This window comes from Triturus cristatus, chromosome 9, assembly GCF_964204655.1.
Source record: "Triturus cristatus chromosome 9, aTriCri1.1, whole genome shotgun sequence".
Taxonomy (NCBI): domain Eukaryota; kingdom Metazoa; phylum Chordata; class Amphibia; order Caudata; family Salamandridae; genus Triturus; species Triturus cristatus.
The window spans coordinates 1148025539-1148037768 of NC_140592.1; the positions used below are offsets into that span (position 1 = coordinate 1148025539).

Sequence of the window (12230 nt, forward strand, 5' to 3'; positions counted from 1 at the left end):
TCCTGTCAAGTGCCACGCATCAGGTATTAGACCGACGCAATTTAGTGTGGTGCTTAGCATCACCGCACTAAAATGCACTGTCATTCATTATAGGCAAAGTACCTCAGCTGTCAAGCCATTAGCGCTGTTCATAACAACAATGGGAGCTAAAACAGGAGTGGTGGCAGCGCGCAGTGGTGTGTGCACGCTGCTACCGCAGGCTTGGGGGTTGGCTGGCTGCGCGAGTAGCAGCTGCCTGCTACAATGTATAAGATTCCCGCCACGGCTTTGAGTGATGTCATGGCGAGGTAGTGCCCAATGACTACAACCGGGACATCAGCAGACTCAGGTTGATACAGTGAGAGACTTTAGGCACCGTGGAGACATCAGGTCCTGCTAGTGCTGCCGCCAGCTGCTGCATTCTGTGGGAAGCTGGCTAGGTGGTTATGGCAGAGCTGCCTGCGGCTCGCACCGCTGCGTGGCTGAAATGTAAAATCATGAAGATGGCCATCACCCCACAGCGAATTGCCTAGGGAGTGATGTTGCAGCGGCCAGAACTGGACTCTGAGGAGGCGGGCGGCCTTGCCATGGCTCGCACACTCGCAAGTAAGTGAGACAGACAGTACTGCTAGCTGACTGCGCTAAATAGGATTACAATTTGCTTTTTTAGCCTAAGTGGCAGCACACTATCAAAAGCCTGCAGTGCCGGTCATTTTACTGCTGAAGTTATGCCCTGGGCATGGCTGCAGGCTCAAGGCTGCTGGCCATGCGAGCAGTGACCATGTTTGAGCCTAACAGAGCCTGAGGCTGCCTTGCCCAAAATGCAGGGGGTGGGGTGATGCAGTCTGCCGCCATTAGGTTTCACTTCACCCTTAGCCAGCCAACAGCTCCAACTGTCCTTTACTATGGCGATGATCAGCAATTAAATCTGGGGCTCGCAAGAGGCTGGTGGGTGTCTCTCGAAGGTGGCGCCCATACATGTTTGTGAGGCAGCTGGTAGCCAGACGTATACATGTGAGAAATGAATGCTAATTAAACTGAAGTTGAAGCACATCAAAAAATACACTAAACTTTGGAGCACGTGGATGAGAAATGAAGCAGGACATGTATTCTGTATATTAACTAATTCATGCTGGGAGCCTCAAGTTGAACGGGCCACTCCATGAAGTGCTTCGAATCAACTCGGTTAGGTTTGAGAGAGACCAGTTCTTGAAACTGTAGACACTACAGTATCCTAGCTGCCGGCTATGCCTATGTGAGACTACTCTGCACCTCAATCTGCATTTATGGTACTTTGCAGCAGTTTTAACATCTTCTTGGAGTTTCGTGTTGCTCAAATGGGTATAATTACTGATATTGAATATGTTTCCCTCGTCTTCATTGCTTGATTTTGTTCACGAGAAAGGGTCTCTCATAGTTGTTGAAATGTCACCCATAATTACTCTAAAATTATGACAGTGTCCCAAATAGCAATCGGAAACCTTGGCAGCTATGAGTGTGCAGCAGTGCAGATCAATGTATAGCTGCCCACACCAAAGGGCACAACACTGTTAAAAGGCTAAATGGGCTCTACAGAGCTATACTAGATTTTCTGGCTGTTGTACTCTGCCTTTATTCTGAATGTGCCATGTCAGCTACCTGCTGCCTAACCCTCGTTGGATTTATATGTGGCACATCGAGGCCTGACAATGATCCATTGCAAAACATGGCCCGAAACGCATGTGGGACACACGGTGTAGGATGGCCAGATTCTACAGCCACTCCTGGATATCAAAAAGGCCCTGGAAATGAAAACTGACACACTTGCTATTCATGTTGGACTAATGAGTTATCTAAGAGAGTTGTAGAGACAGAGTCCACTTTGATATCTATAAGGCAATCAGTTATGGAACTACAGAATCCATGCAAGGGATTAAAGATGACGAAGGTTACTTTTGCAGTAATTATATATGTGTAACTGAAATGCGAGAAAAGAATGAAGGAGAGAGCCTTTCCTATTTATTGAAGAATGTTTAAGGAAAAATATATGGGGGGAACCCCTCTGAGGTTTTATTGCTGAAAGAGCACATTGGGTCCCGAGGTGACCATTGCCTCCAGGAGCTTCACCCAGGCCACATTGCCCCACTCAATTGTGATGCTGTCCTTCCTGGAAGGCAAAAGGTTTCAGAGAAGAACAGCTTAAAATACCCATAAAAAACAGCTTCAGGGAGTGGATAAAACAGTGAAGCAAAGGAGACTTGCCGAGAGAAAGGGCGAGATATCCTGAGCACTAACCTGTCCCAAAAAATGCATAGCCATTTAAGGCCCATTTTAGAGATCGCATTAACAAAGTATTTTTATGAAATTGCACTACACAGCAACCAGAAGATCTACACATGGATGAGCACTCTACAGAAGTCTTTAAAGTAGCTTACCAAAGCTGTCGTTCAGCATGGGCTCCTTCAGATCATCGTCCTCCTCTTCTTCATTCAGTGGCGAAAAGGCAAACCTTTTTACAGTGAAAAGAACAAAGAAACAGTGTACATAAGTATTGTTTTGAAGATCCCTTTAAGTGCTCGTTGATGTGATGTGATGTAGGAGTGCTTGGCATTTGTTTACTTTGACATTGTATTGTGTCCGATTGATCTTTCTCAAGTGTCTGGCTGGGTTAATGGCTTGCAAACAGCAGTAAAACAAATGCTACAAGGGATTGGGGAAGGATTCCAACATCTTCCTACCAGTGACGAGGAACCCCACATACAAGAGGAACCTTTCAATTGCCTCGAAAAGAGTGGAGATTGCTCTTAGTTAAGCTGTACATTTATTTTGTTGCCACGCGTGGACTCAGAGAAAAATAATAAGAGAGAGTGTTACTTTGTCATATATGAAAATAATGAATTGAAATGTAATCTAATATTTATCTGAAGAATAACAAAACTTAACAAAAGTATTTTAGTTAACAAAGAATCAGAACATTCTTATTTAAATTGTGTTCAGGTGGGTGGCCCTGGTAGAATCTAGAAATATCACATGGAATAACAATTTAGATAATCACATGAGTCCAGGCTGAAAGAGTCAGTGTGTCAGTATTAGCGGCAGGTCAATTCCAAGTCTGCCTCATAGTGGCAAAACTGCCTCCGGAGGACACATAGGCCTTACAGAGTGAACGTCCAGACAACAACACAGAAAGATTTACACTTAATTCTGTGCTTTATAGGCAGCGAGTATAAAGAGATCTGTTCTGCAGTCACATGCTCAAATTGTGTACGCTTGCGCAGAAGACTTGAGCAAAATAGTTTACTGCACTAAATTGGCATAAAAATAAGAAGATGCTTTTCAAAAGCTTCATCTGATCGAAGAAACTATGAATCACTGCCCTAACTTGCTTCGAATGAGAAATCAAAGCCAGTTAGAATCCACATATTTCTCACCACCGGAGATGAGGATCCGAGGCTGGGTAAGGACCAATGGAGGAAGACCAAAATTATACATGTGCAAGGAAGGGAAGGGGAGACATGAGTCTGAGTTAGTCAGGTAACATGCACTTTATTGGGATAAGTCAGGAGAACATGCACTTTGAGATTATTAAATAGCCACCATTTGATCATGGAAAGATATAAACAGTAATAAAAGACCAAATTCAGACTCAACCAGATGTGGATTATTTTCAGCTCGGCATGGATGGCAGGTACTAATCCTATGCTTAAAGACTTTGCGTTAAAAATGGTGCAAAACACGTGTCGGGTGGGTTTCTTTTATTAATTCCAGGTTAGCTTGGACAGTATTTTACCAATCTAAAGTTGTAATACTGTGCCTGGAGTGGTAAAAGTCTTTGGTCATTTTTCAGCTCGTGGTGGCTGCCACTGTGCTAATCCTATGCTTACATATTTTGCTGTAAAAAAGAGAAAAATGCTTTATACCATTCTAGCTCAGAGTGGATGGCACTGTGATAATCCTATGCTTACAACTCTGCCAGAAACACAGACATTTGAGGTGAGCAGATTCAGAGCGTCACTGGTGTTGGAGGGTGCTCCATATAGAGGAGCTGCATTCCTCCTAAATGTGGGAACTACCCAGAGTTCTTTGCTTTCTGTTTTGAATAATTTATTCGGCACTCCAAGCCTGGAAGTGTATTGTATGTATGTGTAGATATATATTATATATATATATATATATATATATATATATATATATATATATATATATATATATATATATATATATATATATATTTGGTGTTACTTGTTGGTGTAGGAGGGATCTCTTTTAATCAAAGTAGGCTTCCCCTCTGCTGTAGCAAAACCATCCTTTCCCTCTCTTACTTTATTAACAGTTGTCATGAAAGCTATCTGGCTTTGGATCAACAAAAATACCACAAGCTCTGACTAGTCTGACCGCATATTCACTATTTCAAAAGACTCAAAACAAGACACACAAGTAAGCTGCACTTCTCCTTGATTGGTGAAGGTCTTGAACGTCATAAAAAGTGGCCCTTTGGCTTGTTCAGGGTTTCTCCCTGGCCACTCCAGTGAGAAAAATACTGCTTCCTTTCAGTCATTGTTTCCTACATGGTTTAGAACTCAATGCACCTGTATAGGGCAAACACATTACCAAGAACTCAAACTCCTCTACGCTGCAGTTCACCCACCTATGCTGGGACAAGGCCTGGCCTCTTTGCAGAAGCCTTGCTACTGTGATCTGTTTACAAATAAACAGAAATTAGTAGACCTTCCCTGCAAAGGGAGGCGCTGAATAGTCCTGCAAGAAGATAACATGTCTTGACCCTGCAAAGATCAGCACAAGGCCCTGCTGAGTTGAGAATCTGTGCCAGTGACAACTCAAGGAATAAAAACCACCAAGAAGATACAAGAACCCCACAGCTCAACTGGTTTAGAGAAGTACATAGAGAGGTAAATATCACAACTTTTTAAAAGTGGACTGGTGAGTCAGATCCATCCCTTGCACTCACTAAACCTGGTCTACTTTGCCCTTCTCCAGTTCCACAGTCACCAGAAGATCTTGTGCATTCACACCGTTGACATGAGGCCCAATTCAATTTGTTGGAGCAGGTTGCCCTGATTGAAGAACCATTTAAACCAGCTCTTTAACCTGTACGGGTCTGGAGATATATCCATTTGTGATCACGGTTGGTCCCGAGCCTCAAAGTTGAGGACCTGGCAGGGACTGGTGAAGCCTTAGGGTCCAATGGATGCTTCCAGTTCCGTCAGTGCTTATGTCACCTACACAGCTAAACCACTTATTTATTTTACCCTGGTCTGCCACAGCCCCTACCTTCCCTTTTCATTGTTTCTTCTTTTGAGCATGTTCATCATGCAGTAATTCTTAGAAGCAGCTTTACTGCACCTCTTAACGCTTTGCATTTAAATAAATAAGTAGAATCAACATGAATTAAAATGTCCCTAGTGCAATAACCAAAATTCGGTGAACTATGAACCCTAAAGTGTGAACCTTTGGTTGTTGGCAGATGGCCTCCAGAGAACCATGATGACGAAGAGTATCATTGAGAACAGCAATCGCCAGATGGCATCATCTACCCAGAGCTCCTGCCAGTCCTACAAAGAAAAGACACATTAAGTGAATGTCTGAAAAACATCCAACGTAACACCAGTACAGAGCATCATGAAACCAGAGGAATGTACTTGTCCAAGTAGTCACTAAATGGGCATATAAACAAGATGGCAATGATATTCCTGCCCTCCAGCATTATGGTCTGCTATCAATCAGACTACATTCATTGTCTTTCTAGACGTAATTCAGATAATCCAGCAGGAAGTATAAGTGTTGCATAAAGATACAAAAGACTGTAAGCAGTACGTTGCAATGATATAATCTGCCATCAGCATTTTTTTTAGCATGAAAGTTGCTCGCAACACACATAAATATAGAACTTGTGTAAATAAAGACCAACATCCCAAAGCAATGATCTTTTAGCAAAAATATATTCTGGTGGCCCTTTCCACTCCAGTTTGTTTATTCTTGGATTTGAACGTGTCCACAGCCACTTTATGAATTCTTGTCCTGAAAGGTGTAACCAACTGCATGTGTTTGACAATAAAGCATCTGGAGCCGTACCATGATACCGTTTACTGCACTCCGTCGGCTCAGACGATACCTGTAGATTTCATATTGGGGTCTTTAGCACAACTCGAAACATCTCTGTGTAAGTGCATCTTTTGCTGACAACAAAGCTCGGAAACTCTGGGGGGAAATTGCCTCTTTCAGTTTCTGAGCTCTGCTGTCACCCAAACACACACTAAATTGTAGATATTAGGAGTTAATATATGTGCAAAAGACACCAAAAAGAATGTATATCATAGACTCAAGTTTTACTTCAAGGAACGCCCTTCATATGAAGCGCGATCAGTCACTGGTGCTACCTTTAACTGAAGATGAATATTGTTTGCTTAGTTTGGACACATAAGTCCACACAAATAAACACTTATATGCATTTCATTAACCCCTTCGCTGCGGCGGAAATTCCGCCGCAGCGCTGGGGGGTGCAGGGGGGCAGCGCGGTGGCCCGGTGCTCATGACGGAGCCACGCCGTCATGAGCCACGGTTGGGCTGTGCTCATGACGGAGTGGTTCCGTCATGACTCCGCCCACTGCGCTAATCGCCCGCACAGGCGGGGAATTAGCGCCGCGTGGGCGGCGCGGCCGCCAACGGCCGCAGCATGACGGAACCACTCCGTCATGAGCACACGGCAACCGTGGCTCATGACGGCGTGGTTCCGTCATGAGCACGGAAGGAGTTAACATAAAGAAAAAAAAAAAAAAGAAAGAAATGTTTACTATAATCATTTGTCACTAATTTCACTCCAAGCTAGTCAGCCTCAAACTGAAAAAAGGTTCCTCAATATGATACCTCATCATGGGACTCCTCACATACATGATAAGCAAAAAATAGCTCCACCTTGTGCAGGATCCCAGAATGCTTTACATGAGAATCGAGCATTGACAAAGCCAATATGTCTGGTGTTGGCCGTCAGCCTTTTGGCTTTGTCAGTGCTTTCTAAGTTTTGTCATTGTTTTTGTTAAACTTTATTATTATTATAACATTTATTGAGCGCTACTGTTACCCGTAGGTGACCTGGCGCTATGTGAAATCTTGCCTGATGATCGAACCAGTGTCATGCTAATCAGTAAACAGCCAGGTTTTTAAAGCTTTTCGAAAAGCCATAAGGCTCGACATCCCTCTAAGATATAGGGGAAGCTTATTCCAAGCTTTTGCTGCATTAGCTACAAGGCTTGTTCCACCCCAGGTGGCCTTTTTTTTTTTACAAACGGTACATAAACCAGTTTGGCATCAGATGAGTGTAATAGTCTGTTTGGTGTGTACAATACAGCCGCTCTTTTAAATAGGCCGACCCTGCTCCATAAAATGCCTTGTGAACCAGACACATCGCCTTGAACATAGTGCGCTTCCTAACTGGCAGCCAGTGCAGTTTCTGTATCTCTTTCGCTGTTGGAGCGTATTTTGGGATGCCCGACACCAGTCTAGCAACCACGTTCTGCAGGAGTTGCAACTTCTGCATTAAACCTTCCTGGATATTGAAGTACAAACTATTACAGTCATCCAGCCTCGACATAGTGAGAGCTGTGATAACTGTTTTGCGACATTCTGTAGGTAACAATGGCAACATTTTCTTGCAAGACCTAAGAGCGAAAGACGTAGCAGAGGCCACTGAGTTAACTTGGTCTTTGAAATTGAGCTTCTGGTCCACCCACACACCTAGGTTTATAGGTCTAGTCTGGCGTAGGCTGCGCGCATGCGCAGTCTCGCTGGCGAGGTTTAGTGTTAACAGGGTATTTTCTGTAAGGGGCTTTAAGGCCCGCCCCTCTGTTCCATTGGCCGGCGTCACCGTTTATGCTAAACGGTGGCTAGCCATTGGAACAGAGGTGTCCATGACGTTTTTGCTTGGCTTTTCGAGCCGTCCCATTTGGACGGACTCGCTTGCTTTGCATTGGTCGCAAAAGGTTTCTTATCTTTATAGGGCCAAACACATGGCCCCATAAAGACAACCTTTTGGCAGGCGAGGCTGTCCAAGTGGCTCGGCAGAAAAAGCCGAGCAAATACGTCATGGCGTGCGCGTGTTTACTGTTGATTTCCCTGGTATTACACAAGCATTGCCTGTGGCAAGCACACATGCGTACTGTCTCCCATAGCTTCCAAGACGCCGTGTGTTCTCTCTACAAGTTCAGTAATCTCGATATGCAATCGTGGACCACTGATTTAGCTATCAACTGTCTGATTTTGTTTTGGGTGGGGGGGTGGTGAAGGGGTCAATGGGGGTGCTTTGTTTTTTGGTTGGCCCAGACCTATTTTCTATCCCAGTCCGACTCTGCAAGCAAGCAAGGGATATGTTTTACAAGAAAGGAAGGGTGAAAAAGAGAAGGAAGCGGAAACAGCAACCTTATTTCTGCAGGGGACTAAAAACACAAAAAAAAAAAAAACACTGAAAGTCCGCGAAGTGGGTCAGTCATTGCAGCGGAACTCCGTGCTTCAGCCCTCTCCATCAGAGTACTGTTCTGCCACCTGCCGGGCATTGTGAGCAGGCTCCTTGGCACAGAAAGAATTGCGTGAGAACGACTTGTTTTTATTGTAGTCATACACAGCTAGTAGTGGTTACCCACAACAAGCACTGAGATTTGGGGCACTGCACCACGTGTGCTTCCAGCATGTGGTTAAAGACATTGCTTAGCTGACCTTGAGGTAGGGTTTGGATTTTTCTTAAATGTCTTGAAAGGATAATCTCTCATTATTATTACGTTGGTGCATATGTTTGGGTGTTCGTTCAGCATTCCAGGATTTGTATGTTTTTGTCTAATGCTGGTTTGTCACTGCTCACCTGCTTGTCTTTTTGTTTTGGGATTAGCCTGGCCTGTCATGCGTTGAAATGTCACACTTTTGAAGCCTCTGCTGAACAGAGGGATTGCAGGAAGGTGGTAATGCCGTCTGTAAGACTGAGAGAAGCCGTGTCTGGGCGGAGTTTAATTACACTGATGCAAATCCCTTTAACCTGAATCCGTTTTAAATGTGAAATGTGACACGGGCAGTTTGGGGAAATATAGTTGTAAAGCAGGTCAGGATCCTGGTTTTTTTCAAAAACAACAAGCTGTCTTGTACGTTTGTTGTCATTATTAAGCCAACGTATATTTTGGTTGTTTTCTTTCCCAGATTTGTTAGGCTCAAAAGTCGACAGGACAGACCTGTTCAACATTTCGTACCTAAAGACTGATTTATGAGCCAAATAAATGAATTGATGTAAGAAGCATTGGTAAAGCCTTTACATCACAGTTTACGTATAAACGTCGTTTTTTTTCTAACGTATTCACATTTAATTTCTTCTGAATTTTACAATGCATTAGATCTCACATTTGCAAAAGTTTAACCTATTGGCATTGTAAATGACAATGTCTTTTATGTTTTAAAAACCAACACGTAAATAAAAGGCATTGCCATTTACAATATCAATAGCTCAAAATCGGGTGAATGCGAGACCTATAGCATTGCAAATGCTTGTTAACCTTCCTCTTGGGTGCGGGAAGAGGTCCAAAGGTGTCTGGCCACCAATCTGAAGTCCAAAAATTAGGATCATTCCCAAAGCATACCACCTCCGTTTTACTGGAGTTTAACTTAAGGCAGTTTTGGGCCATCCAGATCCCTACGCATTCATACAATCTTTAAAACGGACTGCCGTGCTCTTTGACTCAGCTGGTAGAAGAGACACCACAATTTGAGTATCATCTGCATACGTAGTCAGACTGAACCCAAATGACTGAATAAGGGGCGCCAAGAAGGACACATATATATTAAATAGTGTTGAACTCAGTGAGGAGCCTTGCGAGACCCCACATGGTAGTGAGAAAGGTTTGAATACAAATTCCCCCTACGCCACCAGCTGACTCCGGTTTGACAAGAATGATTTTAGGAGTCTCCAGGCCGAACCCTGTACACCAATCTCCTGCAGCGGGTCCATCAACAAATCTTGGTGGACTGTATTGAATGTTGCAGAGAGATCTAACAAGATCAGAGCAGCCTTGCCACCTTTATCTAGAATAGTCCGTATCTCTTCCGTAGATTTCAAGAGAGCAGCTTCGGTGCTGTGGCCCCCTCAAAAACCATACTGAGTTTGGTCCAAGGATTGTGTAAACTCCAGAAATTGGCTGAGTTGCATATTTAAAATTCTCTAGATGATTTTAGCAGGTACCGGCAGTCTGGATATTGGTCTAAAATTGTTAGGGTCTTTTGTATCGAGATTCGGTTTCTTCAGAAGGGGCAGAATAGAAGTTTTTTTCCAGTTTAACGGAAAATAGCACTCTGAATACATCGAATGCTGGGAGAGCGGCTGAGCCATCAGTAAAACAAAAAAATATAGCTGAAAGTATAAATATTTTTGGCTCTGAAAAAGCAGACATTGCCATAGTAGTTCCTTGAACAGACATGAACTACTTTGTGAATGAATGCTGTCACTCACAGTGAAAGCAGCCCGTCTCTGAAGTGGGCTGACCCATTGTCCCATGTCATATGCTGTCGTGGGAGGAATTAAAATGTGAATAATGCAATAACAGACCAATGTTTTGGTTGTTTTTTTTAAACCAAAAGGTCTTGCCTAACACCAGACCTAGAAAACAGTAGTTCAAAAGAGTAATTCCCTTGATCCAGACTCTTGTTATCTGGTTGCAAAAAGACAAATCTGACAATTAAACAGATGTAAGCTCAAAAAGAGAAAGGGCTAGACAGCACAGCCCAATAGTTGTTGGGGTACGATCCACTGGAAAAAAAAATGTAACAGTTAGGTTGCTTGTTTGATCACTCTTTCTTTTCCATTTAAAAAAAAAAACAAACGATGGTAAAGTTCTGAGACTGCGGTCTCAATTATATCAGTTTTAAGGTTTGACATTCTCCCAATGAACACTGTCAAAGCCAATAAACAGGGCTTGCCTTTGGTACATAATGGCTTTGCCATATTGGTTTCCCATACTATAAAGCATTTCTGATGCTGTACAGCATGGTTAAAAAAAGCAAACAAAAAAAGGTGCTATGATGTAGCTGCAATGCCATTTGGTAGGTGTGTGCACCACCCATGCACGTGTGTAATAATGACGCAAGCATTATTTTTTATTTACTGAGTTGGAGACTGTAAAGAAATAAACTAGTAGGTATTGGAAAAATAGTTATTTTGTGGGTGGGGGAGCAGCATGGTGAGCATGGGTGGGGAGGAAGCATGGGGAGGAAGCATCGAAAGGACGTGGGTGGGGAAAACAACATGGAGGGTACAGTGGCAGGTAGCAACACAAAGGGAGCAGGTGCAGAAAGCAACACCAATAGTGGGGCGTAAGCAATACAACAGCAGGGGTGGGAGAAGAATTAATGGGCGAGAGAGAGCAATGTAGAGAAGCTGAGGAAGATGCACTCAAGCAGCAGAAAGCAACACGGATTGGGCCTGGGGAGAGAAGTACACCTGGCAAACACATGCACTCCCATGGAGAATTTAACCCAAAAGCAAAAAGTAGTGCTTGAAAAGCAATCAGTGAAATGACACATGTAATGCATCTATACTCCAGGGGAGGGAAAAACACAAGAAGAGTATGGAAAGATCACACAAGGTTACACGTGAAGAGTAGGCAAATGAGAGTGACAGTAAAGCCAACCAGTGGTAATCAAAGGATGGGTTCTAAGCCCACTTTGAGATGTCAATACGTTTTTTTGCTAACAGACATTTTGCATGTCTGGTGTGGGAGACCTAAAAAAAAGGATGAAAGAATTACATTACATGGGCATGCAGGTTTAAAAATATATATATATTTTCTCATCTAAAGGATTTCAAGATCACCTTAATTACTATGCTGGTGTCCCCTTTTAAGTAGAATTCAATTAAGAAATTCAGAGCATTCATCCTGATTCAATAACAAAATACAGCATGTTTTCAATTTCTTTCTAATCTGTTCAACTCTTAATGAACATTTGTTTTCCACCTCCCAGAACTCGTATGATACTGCAAAATGATTTTGTCATTGAGCAGATCTGAAACTCACAAATGAAGAACTCTTTAAGATGCTCCCACACTTTTGCTTAAAATTTAGTTTTGCCAGTAACAATTTTGTCAACTTACAGTTGGGCAGTCTGAAAGTCGGAATTTCACGGTGGTCCAGATGATGAATGCAACAGACGCTAAAGGAAAGATAATCAGAGACAGAAACATTGGATTATAAGAATCTGTTATTGAGACCGGGCTAAACACCTTTACC

General features: G+C 43.0%; 1 protein-coding gene across 2 annotated transcripts in view; it reads right to left on the reverse strand.

Moving 5' to 3' along the window:
• TMEM87A (transmembrane protein 87A) overlaps positions 1-12230 on the reverse strand; it is a 161008-nt gene that overhangs the window by 36545 nt on the left and 112233 nt on the right. For both annotated transcript variants that reach the window (XM_085627094.1, XM_085627095.1), the window contains exons 14-16: positions 12095-12153; positions 5428-5531; positions 2394-2467 (exon numbers count right to left, since the gene is read on the reverse strand). In XM_085627094.1, the coding sequence (XP_085483220.1) occupies positions 2394-2467; positions 5428-5531; positions 12095-12153 (237 nt within the window). The remainder of the gene's footprint in view (positions 1-2393; positions 2468-5427; positions 5532-12094; positions 12154-12230) is intronic.